Below are 24,627 nucleotides of genomic sequence, written 5' to 3'. Positions count from 1 at the left end.
GATTTTCAACTTCAAGATGATTTTAGAAAATAAATATGAATAGTATTTTATTTCCCTGTCTACTTGAAGCGCTTATAGGGAACAATGAGATGTCCGCATTTGATTGATATGACAAAATGAAGCCTGTAGCACTTCAAATAAAGATCTAGCCATGTGGAACATCTTTTGTTAAGGGGAGTGAGTTCTTTAATCAGTGTTTCTTTAAATTTACATCAATATCAGTATTATTTTTGCTTCATTCTTAGGGAAAATCTGAATAGACTTCCTAATTTTCAGCTAGGTGTTCAACTTCAATTTGCTTAAAGGCATATACAGGAAGTAAATTTATTAATTTAAATTTGACCTCAAATTAGCCCACCTACAAAAATAGGCCCATACCTCCAATCCCACACACTCACCTCCCCCTGCCAAAAAAAAAACCTGGAAGAATATATATTAAAATATTAGTAGTGGTGATCTTAACAGTGATTTTGCCTTTAAGCATTTCTGTATAATTTTAAATATCTATAGTGAACATATCAGTTTTATTACCAAGAGGGAAAAAAAGACAATTTTTTTTTATAAAAAGAAAATTACTGTAAATATTGGAAATAAATATTAAGCCAAATTTATTATATACCTATGAACCTGTATTAGTCGGCTAGGGTTGCCATAATAAATACCACATATAGGATGGCTTAAACAACAGTAATTTATTTTCTCACAGTTCTGAAGGCTGAAAGCCCAAGGCGTCAGCAGATTTGGTTTCTCTTGAGGTCTCTGTCCTTGGCTTGCAGATGGCCACCTTCTCACTGCATCCTTACATGGTCTTTCCTCCATATGCTTGCATCTGTGCTCTTCCTCTTCTTATAAGGACTCCAGGCATATTGGATTAAGGTCCCACTCTTATGACTTCATTTAACCTTAGTTACTTCTTTAAAATCTCCAAATACAATCACATTGGGGCTCAGGGCTTCAACATGTGAATTTGGCAGAAGACACGACTCAGCCCTTAACACCACCAATTCCTCACTACTCTGAAACAAAATCCCCACCTCTGAATCACACATGGAAATAAATTCAGTGTGAAGGGACGTCAATAGCAAAGTGCACTGGAGAGTTAAACCAGTTATGTGAGTAATTTAGGAAATTCTGGGCCAATTTTACATTTGCTTTCTCTGTGTGCTACAATTATAGAAACCTGATACATTCTAGTCTTAGATATAACTGCATCAGGAAGCACTCTACTGCAAATCAGGTCACATTAGTTAGTGCTAGAGCCCAGCCCCATTTACAGGGCATCTGATGAACAGTTAGCTGAGGCAGTTCTACCATGATGCCATTTTGCTCCAAAGGAGTCCATTGAAGTGGCTGTCCATGTCCCAGTAGTTCAACCTGAAATTAAAAACATACACACAAATGTCTCCAAGTGTATCTCTGACTCCCTCACTTTATTGGGAAGGAGTGGTTTATATCTCTTAAAAAGCAATGTGGACAGGAGATTCAGTTTTTACTTTTATTTAGTGGATCACAAGCTGTTTTAAAACGAGTGTATTCATCTGTCTTGCTCCCATATTACTCTCAAAAGTGTGCAGGATTTGGGGAAGAATTGTAAAGATTGAATAGTGTCAGAGTAGAGAAAATTATTCTCAAACCAATCTGCATGACTAAGGCCTGCCCAGTTCTCACACAGAATGTTTGAAGAAAGGCTCAGCTTCCTTATCCAGCCACCATTCCTCCCCAGATATTCCAATAACCTCCACTAATCAACAATACCTAAGTGTGATCAATTATTACTGTAACTGTTCTATATTCTTAGTCTTATATAAGGTGAATTTAAATAAGTAGTTTTCTATATATCTATGGTTATTTTGAACCAGAAAACTTTGCTTATCATGTAGAGTAATACAAAAACAAAACCCATGAACTTTCAAATAACAGTATTAAATGGCAGCCAAAGAGAACATAAATAAAGTAAAAAGATAATGTCATGCCCAGGACACGAAGCTGTAATTAAACATCAGATCTGAACTCTTATCTCCTTTTCTGCCTGATTGGCCACAAGTGTTAGAAATGAAATATGGAAAAATGATGCAAGGAAAAGCATTTGGACAATTCATATCCCAGAAAATTTTCAATTTCTTAAAAATAATCTATAAAATATATGAAAGTGAACTCAGTGCCAGAGCTGATGGTTACAACTGTGAGATTAACCTTTAATTTTCCCCCAGTTTTTTGTGAACTTGAAATGGTAGGGCCATGACATCTCATAGTTATTCAGATGTGTTCTGGGGTGGGATGTCAGGGGAAGAATCTGGACTCCAGTTTTACGAAAAGAGTCACTTTGGATGCATGCAGTGAGCCTGAACAACATAGAATGACTGTGAAGAAGATATTTGAATTGATATGCATGGAGATAATGTAGCCATTTTATAGGTTTGGTTTTCTGGGAGATGAAAGAAAATTTTCAAAGGTTTTTGCCAAACATTGCCATTGATGAAGTCCATTTTTAAATTACTCTTATGAGGTATAAGAGGAACACATATAAGGCTCACCCTGAAGTTAAGTCATGTCTTTATTAGGTTATTCTAGTCAGCAAGTTAAAGGAACAATAAAGACAAAATTCCCTCTTACCTCTGTTGCCCCCAGAGTAGCTTTGGGCTGACCAAGAAACAGCTGTCCTGATGTGGGCCATTTGAGAAACATGGCATAGACCAATTTGTTTTTAGGTTTGGATGTGTACCTGGTTAAAAGGGGAAAAAAGCATAGTAATATTTCTCGTTATTTATGGGTCAGGTCTAGAATTATTTTACAGAGATACTTCGATTCAGTAAATATTTACCAATGTTTTTATAGAGTGAAGGAAAACTAGCCCGTTGGTAGCATAAAAAGCACCCAGAAGGGTTCTGATCCCAATTCCCGTGTATGTGTGTGGAGTGGGGGAGAAGTTCCCCACACCACCAAGCAATTCTCGGACACTAACTGAGTGTCCTACAATTCAACTCAATTCTGACACCATCTACCCAGAGATAGTGTCAGATTCCACAGGTTAAGGGTTTAGTCCTACAAGACTGCCCCCTCCCCAAATTCAGACACCAGTCACAAGTCCAGATTGTCACCTGGGCTTCTGACCCACAGGCTATAGATTGGAGCTTCCTGCGACCCCCTCCTTGAGTTCAATTAATTTTCTAGAGCAGCTCACAGAATTCACAGAAACATTTTACTTCCTGGATTACAGGTCTGTTATAAAAGGATATATCTCAGGAACAGCCAGATGGAAGAGATGCACAGGGCAAGGTATGTGGGAAGGGGCAGGGAGCTTCCATGCCCTCTCCAGGTGCCCCACTCTCCCTGTACCTCCACCAATCCAGAAGTTCTCTAAACCTCATCCTTGGGGTTTTTATGGAGGCTTCATTAGTCATTATCGATTAAATCAATGACCACTGATGATTGGTTCAACCTCCACCCTCTCACCCCTCCCTGGAGGCCATGGGTGGGACTGAAAGTTCCAACCCTCTAATAACATGGTCGGGTCTCCTGGCAACCAGCCCTCATCCTTTGGTAGTGTCCAAAATCACCTCACTGACATAACAAAAGACACCTTTATGGCTCTCATCGCTTAGGAAATTCCAAGAGTTTTAGGAGCTCTGTCCCAGAAACGGAAAAAGACCAAATATATATTTCTTATTATAAATCACAATTATCACAGCACCTCTCTTCCCCACTTCCCCAGTGCTAAAAGGAAGTTCTTGGAACAGAGATTTTTCTAGTACTGCGCTTCTTCATCAGACTTTTCTCATGGAGCTGGAAACAGGTGGGGGAATGCGAGCAAAGAGCGTAAGATGCAAGAATAGATGGCTTTCCACCTGATGATCAAATCTTCATATTCCTTCATTCAACAGGTATGTATCTGTCAACGCTGGGCCCAGTACTGTGCTTGGTGTTAGGGATACAATAGAAAACAAAACACACTTAGTTCTTGTAAAGTTTAGACTAGAGTGAGGAAGAGAGACATCAAATAATCACACAAATAATATAGAAGTGTGAATTTTTATAAGCACTATGAAAGAAGAGGAAATTGAAAGATTATAACAAAGGCATCTTTTTAGGTTATACCATTAGCAAGAAAATGACATTTAATCTGAGACTTAAAGGATGAATGTGAGCAAAAGGGAAAAGGTAAGAAGAGTAAGGTCTAGACAAAGAAAACAGAATTCATTCATTTTTTCACTCAATTATTTGACAAATATTTATTGACATCTTAAAATGCTCATCACCGTTTCAGAGCTGGAGACATAGCATTGAACACAGTCCCTGTCCTCATGGAGCTTACATGTAGTGGAGAAAATTAGAATGAGCAAAAAAATATATGTCAGATGATTATTAAATGTTATGGAGAAAACTGAAGCCCAGTAAGAAGAATAGAGCATGTCAGTGTAAAAATTAATAAACAGGAAGCTTAATTATAATAGAGTCAGGAGACCAGAGAGGGGAGCTCCCATACCCTGCAACAATAGCAGAGCCCACAGGAAGAAGGAAGACGACTCTTATTTCCTGGCAACAACTCAGCCAATGAAAAGCCATGGACTCTTCATTTACTATAGCTTTCCCAACTTCTTTTTCCCCCCAGTAAGAGTTATCCTTCCCTTGCTGTGCAGGGACTTGCATGTGGCTTGCCATGTTTGCAGACCCCAAATTACAATTCTTTGCTGATCCCAAATAAACCCACTTTTGCTGGAGAAATAACTGGCAGTCTATTTTAGGTCAACACTAGGCTGGCAAAAAGGGATCTAGGTGTTCTTTTAAATAGAATAGTCAAAAAAGAAAACTACAGACCAATATCACTGATGAACATAGATGCAAAAATCCTCAACAAAATACTAGCAAACAGAATCCAACAGCACATTAAAAGGATCATACACCATGATCAAGTGGGGTTTATCCCAGGAATGCAAGGATTCTTCAATATATGCAAATCAATCAATGTGATACACCATATTAACAAACTGAAGAATAAAAACCATATGATCATCTCAATAGATGCAGAGAAAGCTTTTGACAAAATTCAACACCCATTTATGATAAAAACCCTCCAGAAAGTAGGCATAGAAGGAACTTACCTCAACATAATAAAGACCATATATGACAAACCCACAGCCAACATCATCCTCAATGGTGAAAAACTGAAACTATTTCCACTAAGATCAGAAACAAGACAAGGTTGCCCACTCTCACCACTATTATTCAACATAGTTTTGAAAGTTTTAGCCACAGCAATCAGAGAAAAAAAGAAATAAAAGGAATCCAAATAGGAAAAGAAGAAGTAAAGCTGTCACTGTTTGCAGATGACATGATACTATACATAGAGAATCCTAAAGATGCTACCAGAAAACTACTAGAGCTAATCAATGAATTTGGTAAAGTAGCAGGATACAAAATTACTGCACAGAAATCTCTTGCATTCCTATACACTAATGATGAAAAATCTGAAAGTGAAATTAAGAAAACACTCCCATTTACCATTGCAACAAAGAGAATAAAACACCTAGGAATAAACCTACCTAACGAGACAAAAGACCTGTATGCAGAAAATTATAAGACACTGATAAAGAAATTAAAGATGATACAAACAGATGGAGAGATATACCATGTTCTTGGATTGGAAGAATCAACATTGTGAAAATGACTATACTACCCAATCTACAGATTCAGTGCAATCCCTATCAAACTACCACTGGCATTTTTCACAGAACTAGAATGAAAAATTTCACAATGTGTATGGAAACACAAAAAACCCCGAATAGCCAAAGCAATCTTGAGAAAGAAAAATGGAGCTGGAGGAATCAGGCTCCTGGACTTCAGACTATACTACAAAGCTACAGTAATCAAGACAGTATGGTACTGGCACAAAAACAGAAATATAGATCAATGGAACAGGATAGAAAGCCCAGAGGTAAACCCACGCACATATGGTCACCTTATCTTTGATAAAGGAGGCAAGAATATACAATGGAGAAAAGACAGCCTCTTCAATAAGTGGTGCTGGGAAAACTGGACAGCTACATGTAAAAGAATGAAATTAGAACACTCCCTAACACCATACACAAAAATAAACTCAAAATGGAATAAAGACCTAAATGTAAGGCCAGACACTATCAAACTCTTAGAGGAAAACATAGGCAGAACACTCTATGACATAAATCACAGCAAGATCCTTTTTGACCCACCTCCTAGAGAAATGGAAATAAAAACAAAAATAAACAAATGGGACCTAATGAAACTTCAAAGCTTTTGCACAGCAAAGGAAACCATAAACAAGACGAAAAAACAACCCTCAGAATGGAAGAAAATATTTGCAAATTAAGCAACTGACAAAGGATTAATCTCCAAAAGTTACAAGCAGCTCATGCAGCTCAATATCAAAAAAACAAACAACCCAATCCAAAAATGGGCAGAAGACCTAAATAGACATTTCTCCAAAGAAGATATACAGATTGCCAGCAAACACATGAAAGAATGCTCAACATCATTAATCATTAGAGAAATGCAAATCAAAACTACAATGCGATATCATCTCACACTGGTCAGAATGGCCATCATCAAAAAATCTACAAACAATAAATGCTGGAGAGGGTGTGGAGAAAAGGGAACCCTCATACACTGTTGGTGGGAATGTAAATTGATACAGCCACTATGGAGAACAATATGGAGGTTCCTTAAAAACTAAAAATAGAACTACCATATGACCCAGCAATCCCACTACTGGGCATATACCCTGAGAAAACCATAATTCAAAAAGAGTCATGTACCACAATGTTCATTGCAGCTCTATTTACAATAGCCAGGACATGGAAGCAACCTAAGTGTCCATCGACAGATGAATGGATAAAGAAGATGTGGCACATATATACAGTGGAATATTACTCAGCCATAAAAAGGAACGAAATTGAGTTATTTGTAGTGAGGTGGATGGACCTAGAGTCTGTCATACAGAGTGAAGTAAGTCAGAAAGAGAAAAACAAATACCGTATGCTAACACATATATACGGAATCTAAAAAAAAAAAAGGTCATGAAGAACCTAGGGGCAAGACGGGAATAAAGACTCAGACCTACTAGAGAATGGACTTGAGGACACGGGGAGGGGGAAGGGTAAGCTGGGACAAAGTGACAGAGTGGTAGTGTATATATGGACATATATACACTACCAAATGTAAAATACATAGCTAGTGGGAAGCAGTCGCATAGCACAGGGAGATCAGCTCGGTGCTTTGTGACCAGCTAGAAGGGTGGGATAGGGAGGGTGGGAGGGAGATGCAAGAGGGAAGAGATATGGGGATATATGTATATGTATAACTGATTCACTTTGTTATAAAGCAGAAACTAACACACCATTGTAAAGCAATTATACTCCAATAAAGACGTTAAAAAAAAAAAAAGATCAGAGGATTGTTAGGGGATTCTTTGCCTCCTCTGTGTTTATACTAACCTCAAATTAAATATCTGTACATTCTGTCACATTAATTTAAATCTTCACTAAACTTACTTTGTTAAAAGGAATAGACAACTTGTTCTCAAGGTAAATCAGTGATGAAGAACACAGAAAAAATCATAGACCTTCTGATTCTCTAGACTGATTCCTTACTGATTTGGAGACAAACTTCAAATTATAAAAAATCATTTTGAGCCATGTTAGAAATCATAATCACTCTCACATTTGGTAATCTGAAGCAGTTTTAATTTCTTAAACCAATGGCATTGCTGGAAATTACCTGACCCCTAAATTTTAAAATATGTTCACTTATTCAAAAATTATCTATTTGTGACTACAATGTACCTGGAACTCTTTTAAGTTCTGGGTGTACAGCAATAAAGAAGAAAATCTACATGCAAAAAAATAAAAATAAATAGAATAGTCAAGGAAGACCTCTTTGAGGAGGTGGCGTTGAGGAGACCTGAAGGATGTGAGGGAGAACCACGTGAGTAGAGGAAGAGAGAACAGCAAGCACAGATGTCTCAATGCAGCAGTATGCTTGGCCTGTTGATAGAACAGCAAGGAGGGCAGACTGGCTGAAGGAGAGGAAGTGAGGGATAGCATGATAGCCAGTGAGATCACAGAGAAAACAAGGTGATCGTTTTTATAGGACCTTATAAGCCTTTGTAAGTCCTGGATTTTTCTCTAAGACTGGAAGCCGCTGGAAAAATTTGAGCATGGGAGTGTCGTAACCTGACTTATTATTTAAAAGGTTTTGTAGCAGATAGATTAAAGGAGCACGGATGGAAATAGATCAGACAAGAAGCTACAGAAATAATCCAGGGGGGAAACGATGGAGACTAACAGGAAGAGGGTTGCCACAGAGAGGATAAGAAGTGGTCAGATTCCAGATATATTTCAAAGATATGACGAATTTACTGATGGACTGGCTGTGGGATGTAAAAGAAAGGGAAGTTAAGAATTCCCAGGTTTTGGGCCTGACAGGCACCTAAAAGGATGAAGCTGCCATTGACTGAGATGGGGGAGACTGTGGGTGGAGCTAATTTAGAGCAAAATTTTAAGGACCTAAGTTTTGGACACAACAGGTTTAAGATGCTTATTTATATTTTTAAGTGGAGACGCTGACTAGGAAGTTGAACATATGAGTCTCGAGTTTAAGAAAGATGTTTGCACTGTTAGAGGTCATCAGTATGGCATTTAAAGCCCTGAAAATAGATGAGATCACCTGGGGAATTAAAATAAAGAATAGAAGTCCAAGGGCTGAGCCTCAGGGCACTTCAAGGTTTAGTGGTTGGGGACTTGAGGTGGAACCAGCAAAGGAGACTAAGAAGGAATGGCCAACAGGCACAGTGAAGACAGAGACAGCCATCACCTGGGGCGAATGCTGACAGTAAGCTCAGATGATAGGGACCGGGACTGACCCAGTGAGGGAGAGGTTCCTGTGGACCTGGATAACAGTGATTTTATAGAGTGTGGGGTGGAAGTCTGACCAGAGTGAGTTAAAGAGGAAAACTGGAGCAAGAAACTGGAGATAGCAAGTAAAAACCATTATTTCAAGATGTTCTGCTATAAAGGAAAGTAGAGAAATGGGAAAGTAGCTGGAGATCTAAGTAGGATGGAAAGAGTTCAAGATTAAAAAAAACAAAACAGGTTTTTATGCTGATAGGAAAGGATCTAACAAAGAGGGGAAATTGAAGATGAGGAGCAAACGGGGAGAATTGCTAGAACAATATCCTTGAGTGGATAATCTGGGATGGGATCCAGGATACAGGGGTTGGCTTTAAAGTCAAAAGTGAGAGCATTTGACATTGTGTGTGTGTGTGTGTGTGTATTCCTAGTCACATTTAGCTGCACAGGCACAGACATTGAATAAGTAGAGCTGAGTTTAATCAAAGCTGAGTTTTTTTTTTTGTTTTTTTTTTTGTTTTTTTTTTTGTTTTTTTTTTCTAAATTCACGGTCTTTTATTTATTTATTTATTTATTTATGACTGTGTTGAGTCTTCGTTTCTGTGCGAGGGCTTTCTCTAGTTGCGGCAAGCGGGGACCACTCTTCATCGCAGTGCGCGGGCCTCTCACCATCGCGGCCTCTCTTGTTGCGGAGCACAGGCTCCAGACACGCAGGCTCAGTAATTGTGGCTCACGGGCCCAGTTGCTCCGTGGCATGTGGGATCTTCCCAGACCAGGGCTCGAACCCGTGTCCCCTGCATTGGCAGGTGGATTCTCAACCACTGCGCCACCAGGGAAGCCCTCAAAGCTGAGTTTTAATGAGTGTTGACATTGTGTGTGTGTGTATTTCTAGTCACATTTAGCTGCACAGGGGAAGACATGGAATAAGTAGAGCTGAGTTTAATCAAAGCTGAGTTTTAATGAGTACGACAGAGGGAGAGAGAGTTAAGGAGTTGAGGGTGGATGCACTGGAGTGATGCATAGAATCTGACCTGGATAAGGAAAAAGAGAAGACATGAGAGGGTTGAGGCAGGAGGAAGAGGAAAAGTGACAGAATCAAAGACGGCAGATCCCTTTGGAAGCTGAAGTGAGCTGAAATATAAGAGGTGGGAGTTAGACAATGGAATGCTTCAGACTGAGAGCATAGAAGGAGTACAGTTATTGGAAATGCAAGGTCTAAGGTACGACCAACAGAAGGGGAAAGGATCCCTAGAAGGGAGGAGGTACAGGAACTGAGGGGCCAGCAAATTAGAAGAGCTGTGAATATAGACATTAAAATCACTACGAATTCTGTGAAGAGTAGTTCTGGGGACAGTGACAGTGAGCCAGGGCTAAAATGTCAAAGGATTTCAAGGGTAGCCCTGGGAGTCTAGATAGTTATCTAAAGATGCAGCAAGGAGGGGAAGCACACGCGATGAACCTGCGGGGAGAGAGCTCCTCTGGTGAGGCAGGGAGAGCAGGCCACTGGGCTCGGTGCAGTGGAGCCAGGCTATGGCTTTATAGGTCTTGCTAATAAGTAATTTGGCTTTTATCTTTACTTATTGAAAGAAAATGTAATGGAATAATGGTTAACCATTGTCAAATCCCAGATCAGACACCCTCATAGTCAAATATAAACACAGAAGCAAATTCTAAAACCCAAGTTAAACTAGCCTCTGTAAAATGAAAGATTGGTTCTGAGTTCTTATTGTGGCTTCTCCCAGACCCAGCATTCTAAAATTCTATAGTCAGTTGCTTCTGTGTAGACTGCCTTACTTTATTTTCTTCAATGAACTGACAACTTGTTTTAAGTCGTAAGTTCAAGGAAGATTATTTAGTCTAATTTTTTGATATATACTTGATCAGGCTGTACTCTCTTTGGTGGCAACACAAGGTGAATTTTTAGAGCTTCACTAATACTACTCTTATTTATATATGTTAAGACCCCACATCAGTAACCACCACATTTGCAGAGTCTGACTCATTGGCCCATAGAACTTTCCAAAGCTCAGACAGAACCTGAGGCAAGGCTTTTAAAGGAGATACTAGTTAAAAGAAAAGTTAGCCAGTTAAGATAATTTTAAAGAAACTTCAGGTTTAGATTTATTAGAATAATAGGAACAAGGTACAAGATTTTTAATCAATTTAAATAATGCTGTTATTTTTGCAGATTTTTAATATTTTTTCTGCCCTTCCGCACCTCCTGCTAATTTGATGCGATGTAACACCTGCAAGAGTTAGAATTTACCTGACTAAACCAGAAGTCTCTTTTGGATTAACCACTCAGCATTTTTTTTTCATTTTACTGAACGGCCTACAATTTTTGTAAGAGCTGAATATTTTTCCCTGAAATCTGTCCACTGTTTGGAGGAATCTAGAGATGATTTCAGCTCAATTTGATAAATAATGTGTTTTAAAATATGCTAATTTCTTCTAGAGTAAGTAAAGAAAGTGTTTTGTGTAGGTGGGCATTCATCCCATTTCCTTTTTTATTTTACTTTTCTCTTTACCTCTGAGAAATGTTAAATGCCTTCCTCTATCTAATAGTACTTACCATACATCTGGGGTGACAGTGTCATTCTGCGATCTCCAAGCATGGGTGTCATAGATGGCTTCTCCATTGACTTTTAGCCAGGTCCCCATTTGCCTTAATCTCTCCTCAAAAATTGCAGAAATGATGCCATCTTTTGTGGGCCCAATATTCATCAAAAGATTTCCTCCACATGAAACTGTTTCTACAAGTTGCTAAAAAATTAAGAATAAATATGGTTCTTAGAGAAAGAAAACAATTCCATCCTGAATGTGTTAACATGTGGTATTTATGGACTTAGACATATATATATAGTCACTATCTAGGAGAACACACATAGAAAAAAGAGTAATGTCCTGTGTTATAGGCCACTGAGCTATACAATTTAGAAAAAATAATTCTCATACACCTACGCTATTACAAGTGTTACCATAATGGTCACCAGACATTTTACTGTACCTTCACCAATTCTTCAATTGTAAGATAGTCAGAGATTCCAGCATTCCTCCTATAGCCCCAGGAAAACTGGTCTATTGTCATGCAGTTTTCCCATTTATGTGGCAAAAGATGTCCTGGGTTATAACGATCACTGCAGGTATAGTAGCCACCGTGCTTACAGATGCTACCAGCTCCCCAACGGTCATTGGTGACCACTGTGTCCCGAACTGGGCTGAAATGAAAAGGATGATTTTTTTTTTTTAAACAAAAAGTAAAAAAATTTTGCATAAAAGCAGTGTCACTGAAAAGAGGTCTGACTGAAATCCACTCCTGGAAAATAACCATAGTGGAATATAATACAAAGCCCACGGTTTTGAAGTCAAATAGACCTGGGGAGATTGTAGTCCTGGCCTGTCACTTTCTAAGCTCCCTGTCCTACAGCAAGTTACCTAACTCTTCTGAATAATCAATTTCCTCATCTATTATTAGAACAGAACTAATTTATGTAAAACACCCAGCCCAGTGCCCAGCACACATAGCACTTATAAGAGTATAATACTATTATTTGAAGGTTCTCCTCCCTGCCCCCATATTGTGAATGATAGCTAAAATTGAATTTACAGTCAAGATATTCTTCACCTATGACTGAATAATCTCCTACATATATTCTAGCCTTTCTTTCTCTTACAATTGTGCCTAATATTGAAAAATCTCAGGAAAGTTGACTGTTATCATGGAATTCACTGTGGCATGAAATATCCCCACTACATTATTCATCGTAGCAGTTGGTACCTCCTGCACTTCTCCACTTAGAGGGGATCGTTTGGTTCACAAATCTAAGTGGAGGGCTCCCCATATTTCCTTTTGGAAGGAGTACCTAGAGAAACTTCAGTTACATATCAAGAGCTCTCCAGAGTATTTGTATGTGCGCCCTTTGTGGGCCTAGAGAACACAAGCAGGACACTCCCTGACTTCCTAGCATGATACCAAGTACTTTCTAGTTACAAATATAAATTTGGTCCATATGGTGTAAGCCTTATAAAGGAGCTCAGTCAGAACTTCCTGTTCTAATGGGGTAGCTTGGAACATGCTAGAAAGCAAGAGGAGAGAACAGGGAGAGGTGAAATGCTGACGATGAGGGAAAAGAGGAGACAGACAAGGGTGACATTGTCTGAGCAGCAAAGATTATCAAATGTATGAGGATGAAAAGAAGCAATTAGAGGAATTGAAAAGCACATCATCAGAAACAGTGATGAATAGAGTTGTCCCAGAATAGGAGGTGAAAATGAGGACCCACAAAATTAATGTCTTCAAAGTTCTTGATCCTGTGATGTTTAGTCTGATTTCAAAATCAGACTATTGAGTTGTATTTGACTCCTGATTTGTAACTCTTGATTATTCTGAGTAAATATTGATATATCTAATGAGCATTATTTACAATGATTTCCTCCCCCATGCCACAAATGAGCCTGAAAGGACATATTTCAAGAAGCAAGGGAATTAAAATGTTATACATGTATTAGGAATGTTTAAGGTCACGACAGCAATCTAATAACACACACACCTCTCATTGTACAACCATGCTAGGAAGCCTGTGCTGTTCCAGTAGGTATCTGGGGCCCCTCCATCGCCATCTGACCACAGGACCTCGGGCTGATACTGGTTCACTAACTCGTAGAGCTCGGGCAGCATCTTAGACAGTGGATATTGTTGTTTCTGGAATGAGCTGGATTCATCCTCAAGGAAGAGCGGATGAAACCATTCAAAAAGGGAATAGTACAGTCCAAAGCGCAGGTCAGTCCTGGTCCTAATGGCTGCTGCAAGTTCCTTGACAATGTCCCTCTTTGGCCCCTCATCTACAGCATTCCAGTTCCACGAATGCTCTGAGCCCCACAAAGTGAAACCTGAAACATTATATTAAAAAGCTTGTAAGCATATCAATTCTGTTTTAGTAAATTTCCACATATACAAACACCAAAACAAATTACATAGGGGGAATTCCCTGGTGGTCCAATGGTTAGGACTCTGCGCTTTCACTGCCAAGGGCATGGGTTCGATCCCTGGTTGGGGTACTAAGATACCACAAGCTGCACAGTGCAGCCAAAAAAAAAACAAAAAGAAAGCTTTCAAATTACATAGGCAGTACACGTAATATATAAATCACTGTTTCTACAAACAACTGCTTTATGGCAATTTTTTTCCATAGTATACATTTTGCTTTCATACAAGAAACAAATGAGAATTTAAACAAAGTAGAACAAAGATTTTTAAAAGCAACTCTCAGGGTTCCCCATAAAGTCCGTATAGTCTGATCTATCTCCTGTATTCTCCCCCTTAGACTATAAGCTCCTTGAGGGACAGCATCAAGTCTGCAGTGTTCCATGCTATATCCTCAGCCAACGGCTAGCACAGGGTCTAGCACAAAATCAGCAATCAACATTAGTGATCACAGCGAAGACGGGAACATCTTCCACATCTACCATGCTAAACAATGACTATTACTACTTACAGTGAAGATCCTGAGATGCACTCCTGCAAGATTCTTATTTGTCTTCTAAACCAAAAATTATATTCCCTGGTTTTAGGATTATTTGTTTTATTATAGTATGATTCTTAGAACACCGGTGTCCATGTATAGTAGTAAGTCTCCTTTACCCTCATTATTCATTTTACCAAGGTGGGGGTGGGGTACTAGTCCCCAGTAGTTCTGTACTTTGCAATGTACCCACCATTTGTAATCTCATCCTACTCTAAAATCATAAGCTTAGATGTCGTGCTTTAAATTACGTAAAAGTGAATTATATACCAACTGAATAGGTAAGAAGAATGTCTGCCTTTACATAAGCACTTTGAAATAATTCATATTTTAAAAGGAATTTGCATTTAGATTGCTGGTTGTTCTATATAAAAACCATAGAAGCCCTATATAAACTGAAATACTTAAGAAATACTTAAAAAGCCTCAAAATGTTTAGTTGGCACCTAGGAACATAAATACATTGTTGCTGTCCCACTAAAATCTAAAAGAATCTTTGAGAACAGACATAAGTAAGGTGCTTTGGTGCAACACTTTACTCTCGTAAATTAGGACAAGACTAAGATGGACACACTCTGGATTCATTTTGAAGAAGCTTTTAAAAGAGCTCACACTGGTTCTAAAGATGTTTGTGGTAAGCTTCAAAGCATTGCTGACGATATTTAAAGACTTATTCAAAATGTTTCAACTTGACAGACTCTAATGTCTGGTGGTGCTAAAACCACATGGGTTTTCGGTTCAGTAGCACCACCAGAAGCTCACACAGTGGTCTTCCCACCTAGCCAGGCTCAGCAGGGTCTCTCCCATAAGCATGAAAACTTCCAACAATATGAGTCTTAGAGAGTTGATAAATGTGGGCTACATCATCTGTCCTCACAATGTGATTAAGAGTTGTTTTGTTTTGTTTTTAAATAAGCCCACTATGTAATATTTTGTGCCATACAGCTTGGAGAAGTTCCTAGGCATCAGGAAATCAACATGTTCACAAGCAAATACGCTTTATAAATATCCATCTCAGCCTGAGAAACATCTATAGAAGAAAATCATTAAGCCACTAGAATGTGGCCAAAGGGAAAAATATTCTAAGATAATTCCTTATTTTGGGTTTTGGTTCTTCCCTTTTAATCCCCTACCCACCCCTGCAGAAAATAATGAGGCAAAATTTTTTATTCCAAGGCAAAGATGGTTACGCAAATTGTCTAATTATTAACATGCTGTTGGAACAATAATAATTTGCTGATGCTTCCTTGATCTTATAGATACTGGAATGGTAATGGGTGGAAACTATCCTATTAGTGGAAGATCACTATGATGGTAATTTTATGTGTCAACTTGATTGGGCCACTGGGTGCCCAGATATTTGGTTAAACATCATTCGGGATATGTTCCTGAAGGTGTTTCTAGATGAAATTAACATTTGAATAGGTAGACTGAGTAAAGCAGATTGCCCTCCCCAAGTGGGTGGGCCTCATCTAATCCACTGAAGGCCTAAGCAGAATAAAAGGCTGATTAAGAAAGAATTCTTTTCTCTGCATGTCTTTGAGCTGAGACATCGGTCTTCTCCTGCCTTTGCACTCATACTTGGACAGGAACCTAAATCGTCCACTCTCCTGGTTCTAAGGCCTTTGGACTCAGACTGGAACAATACAACTGGCTCTCTTGGGTCTAGACTTCTCAGCCTCCATAGTTGCATGAGTCAATTTCTTATGATAAGCCTCTTTCTATATATTATACTGCCTATTCGTTCTGTTTCTCTGAAGAACCCTAATACAACCACCGTGTTTCCTTTACATATTCTTCCACCATCTCTGATATTTCTGGGCACCATTACAGCTCCATAATCCTGTTCCTTCCAGGTGACCTGTGTCATTTTCATCACTAGCAAACTGTCCTCAATCGTGCCATATAAGAGTTGGCCAAAAGCACAACCTTGTGTGTCAGTCATGATGCAAAACTACAGCAAAATAATCCCCTGGGTGCCTTCCCAGAATGCATTACAGAGGTAGAAAGAAAGGAAGAATGCAATTCCAAGTGTAAACTTTGACCTGCAACCCACTTCCCACTTCAAATAGCTTCAAATCAAATCTTGGATTACTTGGAAATTGTTAAATATGCATATAACATAATGTGATCAGTTTCCATTTTTTCTCTGTTATGTGGAGGGTATGATCTTTCTGCATACATAGTGCTTCTTAACTGGGTGGAACACATGGTCTCTGAAGTTGCAAGCAAATGTCAATAGCCACTTATGATAGCTCCTAAGAGAAAACTCTGATTTCATGTGGATGACCTTGCTTCAGTTTCTTGTTCCAAAAGAACTACTTTACATTTCATAACCACTGTGAGTTTTTGCAAATGTTGTACTTACCTTCATGATGTTTGGAAGTTAAGACAACATATTTGGCACCAGAAGCCTGTAAAATATCTGCCCACCGGTTTGCATCAAAAAATTTTGCTGTAAATAGTGGTCCAAAATCTGCATATGTGAAATCAGGAGGGTAATTATTTTTCATAAAGTCCACATAACTTGGTAACTTTTCCTTTTGCCAATACCACCTAAGGGGATGAAGGAAACAGCATATAAGCAGCATTCACATAAACATCTGAAATATAGTTATCCCTCAGTATCCATGCGCAATTAGTCCCAGGAGCCTCAGCAGATACCAAAATCTGTGGGTGCTCAAGTCCCTTATATAAAATGGCATAGTATTGGGTTGGCCAAAAGTTCGTTCGTTTTTTTCTGTAAGATGGCTATAATATCACTTGTCTTTAACTTCATTCAAAACAATTTTGTTAGGTTGTATTGTGACAGCTGTCATATCAGCGTGCATTTAAAAAAAAAAACTTATCAAAATTGGTGAATTTTTGTGTAGACATTTTAATATTGAAGATGGAAGAAAAAAGTAACATTTTTGGTATATTATGCTTTATTATTTCAAGAAAGGTAAAAACATGACTGAAACACAAACAAAGATTTGTGCAGTGTATGGAGAAGGTGCTGTGACTGATTGAACGTATCAAAAGTGGTTTTCGAAGTTTCATGCTGGAGATTTCTCGCTGGACGATGCTCCACTCTCAGGTAGACCAGTTGAAGTTGACAGCAATCAAATCGAGACATTAGTTGAGAACAATCAACATTATACCACGCGGGAGATAGCCGACATACTCAAAATATCCAAATCAAGCGTTGAAAATCATTTGCCCTTGGTTATGTTCATCGCTTTGATGTTTGGGTACCACATAAGTTAAGCGAAAAAAACCTTCTTGACCATATTTCCGCATGCAATTCTCTACTTAAACATAAAGAAAATGTTCCATTTTTAAAACAAATTGTGACAGGCGATGAAAAGTGGATACTGTACAATAATGTGGAATGGAAGAGATCGTGGGGCAAGTGAAATAAACCACCACCAACCACACCAAAGGCCAGTCTTCATTCAAAGAAGGTGATGTTGTGTATATGGTGGGATTGGAAGGGAGTCCTCTACTATGAGCTCCTTCCAGAACACCAAACGATTAATTCTAACAAGTACTGCTCCCAATTAGACCAACTGAAAGCAGCACTCGACTAAAAGCGTCTGGAATTAGTCAACAGAAAACTCATAATCTTCCATCAGGATAACGCAAGACTACACGTTTCTTTAATGACCAGGCAAAAACTGTTACGGCTTGGCTGGGAAGTTCTGATTCATCTGCCATATTCACCAGACATTGCACCTCCAGATTTCCATTTATTTCAGTCTTTACAAAATTCTCTTAATGGAAAAAATTTCGATTTCCTGGAAGACTGTAAAAGGCACCTGGAACAGTTCTTTGCTCAAAAATATAAAAAGTTTTGGGAAGATGGAATTATGAAGTTGCCTGAAAAATGGCAGAAGGTAGTGGAACAAAACAGTGAATATGTTGTTCAATAAAGTTCTTGGTAAAAATGAAAAATGCCTTTTATTTTTACTTAAAAACTGAAGGAACTTTTTGGCCAATACAGTCAGCCCTCCATATCCACAGTTTTGGTTATCTGTGGATTCAAGCAACCGTGGATGAAAATTTCCATCTGAGGTTGGTTGAAGCCAGAGATGTGAAATCCTTAAAAATAGAGGGCCAAGTGTATATTTATTGAAAAAAATCCACATAAAAGTGGACCAAACCTGTGTCGTTCAAGGGTCAACTGTAACTGCCCCAGCTCCCTTTACTAAATCCCCCTTACTTACATATTACCAAGATTCTCTTCCTCACTTTCCCATTTAGTTTGACTTCACCTTAAAGAAAGCTTATGTAAACTTCCATAGTTTTCCATCTATCCCTCTGTGAACTCCACTCAGCTCATCAACCTGAACATTCTAGACAACACAGCCACCCATTTGCTCTTAATTCTTCACTTTTAAATTGCAACATGTAGTATCTTTACATAGTTAGTCCTTTGTAACATAAGTGATGAAGGCTTCAAAAGAAGACAAAGCACATAAAGCATAACACAAATGTATTATATTCACTAGCAGAGAACAAGTGGGGGAGGAGATGACAGTAAAATTAAGAAGATGCTGTTATTTTAATATATTGACTCAGCCTTCAAGGATTACTGGTTATATGCATGTTTTCTGAGCAATGGGGCCTAAACTGCCTAAGCAAAGCTTCAGGAGGAAAACAACATCGAAAACATAATTTTTAGATAAACATGGCAGTAATCTTATGCTCATGAAATAGATGAAAGCCCCATCTCTGACCCATCTTCTACTCTTCCTTCCACCACTCCTTTCATAAGAGTGTTTCTAAAGGATGAGTAAATTCATAATCAGCATTACATCCCCAAAGATGATCAGGAGGTTCATCCCACTGAGAAGCCTTCACTGAAGGACATAAGGTGTCACAGGCACTATTCTTTACCTGCCCAAGAGTCAGATACATACTTTCCCAGTTTCCATCACACCTACCACATGGACACCTGACCCATGCTGGCCAACGGAACTTGAGGGGAAGCCAACTTGGGAGATTCTGGGAATGGTTTCCTCTCTAATAGAAAGAGATACGACTTGCCTTTGGACAAGGTTGTATGAAGTGATGCCTGTCCACCATCATGTGACCATGACAGGACAAGTCAACAGGCTGAGGATGACAGAAAGAGCTTAGGTCTTTGATTTCATCAGTGAGCCAACTACCTCTAAATTTCTCATTATGTAGAGTAACAAACCCCTATTGTTAAACCTTTTATTTGGGTTTTCTATACCTTGAAGTGAAAGTATCCTAATTGATCCATGATGCATTTTTACCTTTTAAATCAAACTACAAAAGAGAAACTGGGGGGCTTCCCTGGTGGCGCAGTGGTTAAGAATCTGCCTGCCAATGCAGGGGACATGGGTTCAAGCCCTGGCCCGGGAAGATCCCACATGCCGCGGAGCAACTAAGCCCGTGTGCCACAACTACTGAGCCTGCGCTCTAGAGCCCTCAAGCCACAACTACTGAGCCCACGCACCACAGCTACCGAAGCCTGCGTGCCTAGAGCCTGTGCTCCGCAACAAGAGAAACCACGACAATGAGGAGCCCACGCACCGCAATGAAGAGTAGCCCCCGCTCGCCGCAACTAGAGAAAGCCCGCTCACAGCAAGGAAGACCCAACGCAGCCAAATATAAAAATAAACAAATAAATAAATAAATTTATAAAAAAAAAAAAAAAAAGAGAAACTGGGACAGTCAGAAAGTTAAAAGATAAGAGATTTCTATTTTTTCCTGGCACATCTAATTTGAACCTGCATTCTCTATTATAGTCGAGTCACTTCTCAAATTTCATACTAATAGAGATGAGAAGAGGCACTTACAGTAAACAGCCCATAATTTATATTTGGTTTCGAACTGCCATTAAGGACAGTCAGATATACTCATCTCTACTGTTGATGGCTCCAGGTCAAATTGGGGTGGGGAGCAGAGATTTAGAGGGGACACAAAGGGAAACTATAGATAATTAAAGAATCTTCCACAGGGTTATTGCACTTCCAGACCATAAAAAATATACGCTGTTTTGTATGAGAATTATCTTTATTGTTCTAGGTCAAAACAAAGAACTTTGTGTTCATTTGTAGAAAATAAAAAGTTAACCATTACAAAGAATAAGATGACTCAAAACTAGCTCTTTTGCACAGAGCACTAGTTTCAATTAACAAACATCAAATCCTCTCCCAGCACCAAATGTATATTTACCTAATCTTCCCAGTTGAACAAAATGGCAAATTCAAGTATAATTTATTATATCTTAAGAGGAAAAAATCTGTTAATTGATGTACCTTGCTAATCTGAAACATTTCAAAAATAAACTCAAAATGCCTCACAGCACAAAACTTGCAAAGAAAGATTTATAATATCCTGAAGCAAATATATTTGGTAATACAAGTTATGGGAAGAAAGAGTCCCTTGGTTTTTAAGTTGATTTCAAAAGAGTATATGAATAGTACTCCATAGTTTACACAGTTCTTTTACGTCAACCGGCCTAACTGAATTAGAAAAGTTACGGGTTGCAGAAAGTCAGTCTCTTTATAGAAAGTGGTACAATGTTTATAGTGTAACGTTAATACAATATATAGTTTATACTCTGTATTGTATCTGCCAACTAAAAATTGTCACTTGCCATCTGGTTCTATAAGAATGAAGTCGCTAGCCACTGAAGTCACTGACCTTCATCACACCCTGGAAGGAGTTCAGGGTGGAGATCAGGAATGAGGCACTCTGTGCTCAGGGAAAAACTGGCAGAACAGGCCTTCAGATAATTAGATATTTTCAGGAGAAGATTTTATGAGCCCAAATTCTTGCATCTTCTCATATCTAGAAAAGCACTAAAATCACAAGGGAGACATCTGCTCCTGGTGACAAGCAGCACCCTTCTTGTGACCAGCAGTAACCTTCTGCCAGAATGCGTGCTTGATTGCACGTATCCCCCTTCGCCAGACTCACATATGTACTGATCTCTCCCCCCAACCTCTTCAGAGCAGTTCCTCAGAGCTCTCTGAGAGGCTGTCTCCTGGGCTATCGATCTCATTTTGCCCCAAATAAAACTTAATTCACAACTCTCACATAGGGCATTTTTTTTCAGTTGACATATCTAACATATATTGTATATATTAAATTTGTTGTACACTATGTATATAGTATAAAGCAGGTTTAAATACTCATTGTTTATTTTCTTATTTTACTAGGAATATATTATATATGTATTATATATATATATATATATATATATATATATATATATATATATAAAACATATCTATCTTGAAGAACTTAAAATACCTGAGGTATTTAATCAGGAAAGTATGTGAGACACTTCAAAGTTGTAAGGGATTACATGCACATTTTTACATAGATCTCAAGGTAAAAGCTAAAGAGCAATTTTTTGTGCAGCACTTTCCACATAGTGGTCTATTAATAATTGGGATTTTTTAGGGTAAACATTCTAGAACTTTTTGTTTGTTTCTTGAGCCACACGTGGTAACATTTTAACATTAAAGAGCCAGTGAACGCCCAAAGGAACAGAAGTCTCACATACCCATGAATTTATGTTTAAACCATACTTCATGGCAGAACAACTAAAAATTGACAGGTAGCAGCAGAACTGCGATGGGACAAGGTGTCTGATTCTCTAAGGACAAGGACGGCAGTTTAGGCCCAAGCTTCACAATATGACCCCACACACTTTTTTACTTTTCTGCTGTTTTAGTCATCCAGTGGCTACAGAGTGATAACTACAACTTGATAAGTGCAGCTATCAAGAAGCTGAGAAGCCAGAGTCACATCAGTTGTCTGACAACTCTTGCAGTCACACGGAAGAAAAATTCAGTGTTCACCCAGCACGAACCACTTACACAGTAAATTATTCATTTAACACCCGGAAATGCTAAACACCGCTAAAACAGCGGGAGGTGAAACTGACTAGGGGGCAAAACAAACCGGCATAGGCTGCGATCTGGGTCGTGGCTGGAGGCCAGTGGGGTGCAAAGCGGGGTCAGAGGAGACGGAGGGAGGTGCGCTCACCAGAACCATTCGCTCCCGAAACTGGGCACGGAGAACACGCCCCAGTGGATGAAGATGCCGAACTTGGCCTGGTCGAACCAGGCGGGCAGCTGGCGGGCATCCAGGGACTCCCAGGTGGGGTCGAAGCGCGCGGCGCCGCCAACTGGACCCGGCGGCGGCAGCAGCAGCAGCAGCAGCGGGAGTACGAGCCCAGGCAGCTTCGGGGACCTCATGGCCCCGCGCCCGCCGTCCTGCCCGCACGCCCGCGGCCTCCTGATCCCTCGTCCTTCCGGGTCCCTGGCTAAGTACGAGCCGCCAAGGTCACCTGACCAAGCTGTCCTAAGAGAAAGGCACCCTCCTCGCTGGGATGGGAGTGGCCGCGGTCCCGGCGCCGGAGCAGAACGACCCCAGGAGGCCTGCATCGCTCACTTGCAAAACTAAGTACGCCAGCATTACCCCAAAGCCAGCCCTGAGGCTGCTCAGCTAAGCCTCCTAGTCAATCCGCTTGGGCGAGAAAAAACGAGTCTGGTTCAGGGACCTGTGGGAGCACCTCTCCCCTCAACCGGCAGGATCCTTCTAGAAACAGCCGGAGAAGACGCGAGAGACCAGCCTGGGTGGAACCGTGGACCTGGATCCCAAGGCGGGAACCTCAGCCGCGTCATCCAGTCGCTCCCTGGCCGGTGGCACCGAAAAACCCAGATCCTTCTCAGCCTCTGCATTTTACACCCCGCTCCCACTCCCCAAGGTCCTGGGTGTGTTTAGAACTGTGGCTGTCAACCTTGAGTCTGTATCAGGTGAAATTCCAGGAGTTTCCAATGCAGGTTGGAGCCCCAGAATTTGCGTGTCTAACCAAGTTCAAGGTGATGCTGATTTTGCTGGTCTGAACATCAAACTTTGAGAACACTGAAGTAGAAAACAAAGTGATCTAAGACAGGTGAAACCAGTGAAATGAATGTTTAAGAAATCTGCTGGTGGCGCAGCAGTTAAGAATCTGCCTGCCAACAAGCCCTAGTCTGGGAAGATCCCACATGCTGGGGAGCAACTAAGCCTGTGCGCCACAACTACTGAGCCCACATGCCACAACTACGGAGCCCACGCACCTAGAGCCCATGCTCCGCAACGAGAAGCCACCGCAATGAAAAGCCCGCGCACCACAACGAAGAGTAGCTCCTGCTCGCTGCAACTAGACAAAGTCCGCGTGCAGCAACAAAGACCCAACGCAGCCAAAAATAAATAAATAAATAAATAAATAAATGTTCCTTAAAAAAAAAAAAATCTGCTGGCTTGGGAAAGAAGGCAGAAACTTGGAATGATTAATCAAGGTGAAACTGCACAGCTCAAATGGGCTTCAAACCCAGCCAAAGCTCAGATCAGGACTTGAACCCACTGTCTTTTAATTGAAATCACACAGTAGGTTTCAGGACTTTCTGAAGCTCAGATTCTTTATGTCTCTGTGCAGAAGGAATTCAGCGAGAGGCAAAGTGATAGGTAAGAAGTTGATTTATTTAGAGAGATACACATTCCATAGACAGAATGCGGCCCATTTTAAAAGGCAAGAGTGGCCCTGGGAGAAACACTTCACAGGCAGAGTATGGGCCATCTCAGAAGGCGAGAGGCCCTGGAATATGGGGTGGTTAGTTTCTATTGGCTGGGTAATTTCATAGGCTAATGAGTGGGGGGATTATTCCAACTATTTTGGGGAAGGGGCAGGGATTTCCAGGAATTTGGCCACCGTCCACTTTTTGACCTTTTATGGTCAGCCTCGGAACTGTCATGGTGCCTGTGGGTGTGTCATTTAGTATATGATAATGTATTACAATGAGTGTATAATGAGGTTCAAGGTCCACTGGAAGTCGAATCTTCCGCCATCTTGGGCCCAACTGGGTCTAACCAGTTTTTGTCATATCCTCAAGGGCTATGTCATTTCTTTTAAAGGTTGTGCCCTGCCGCCTTCCCTCCTGTTTCAAAGGGAGGTCATCAGAAGCTCATTGTCTTCTCCTCTTAAATGCTTTCAGAGTAAAGCCAGACTCCCCACTCTTTCTGCTCCCATAGAAAACTGCCTCTTATGTTACCATGGGCCAGTTCAAATGTCAGTGCCTCTGTGAAGCTTTCTGTCACCACCTTCCCTCCCAGATGTTTTACTCCCTCCTGTGTGTTCCCATTGATATCTCATTCCAATCACTAATACAGCAGTCCATGGATTATCTTGTAGCTGTAGCTAGGATACAGATCTCA

At 40.0% G+C, this 24,627-nt stretch overlaps 1 protein-coding gene and 1 long non-coding RNA gene across 2 annotated transcripts in view; one reads left to right on the top strand and one right to left on the bottom strand.

The window, feature by feature from the left end:
* LOC309667029 overlaps positions 1 to 7,881 on the top strand; it is a 416,481-nt gene extending 408,600 nt beyond the window's left edge. Inside the window, exon 2 of the long non-coding RNA XR_014267491.1 lies at positions 6,975 to 7,881. This is a non-coding gene — a long non-coding RNA (uncharacterized lncRNA). The remainder of the gene's footprint in view (positions 1 to 6,974) is intronic.
* FUCA2 (alpha-L-fucosidase 2) lies at positions 674 to 23,156 on the bottom strand. The gene is made up of 7 exons (XM_082474736.1): positions 22,414 to 23,156; positions 16,769 to 16,956; positions 13,430 to 13,769; positions 11,887 to 12,097; positions 11,452 to 11,642; positions 2,614 to 2,722; positions 674 to 1,374 (listed from the first exon to the last, which is right to left on the bottom strand). The coding sequence occupies exons 1-7, from the start codon at positions 22,812 to 22,814 to the stop codon at positions 1,234 to 1,236; spliced, it is 1,581 nt and encodes a 526-aa protein (XP_082330862.1). The 5' UTR covers positions 22,815 to 23,156; the 3' UTR covers positions 674 to 1,233.
* Positions 23,157 to 24,627: the final 1,471 nt, after the last annotated feature.

This window comes from Balaenoptera physalus, assembly GCF_965194825.1.
Source record: "Balaenoptera physalus genome assembly, chromosome: 9".
Classification (NCBI taxonomy): Eukaryota; Metazoa; Chordata; class Mammalia; order Artiodactyla; family Balaenopteridae; genus Balaenoptera; species Balaenoptera physalus.
The sequence above is the reverse complement of the archived record's forward strand: the minus strand, read 5'-3'. Positions and strand labels throughout refer to the sequence as shown.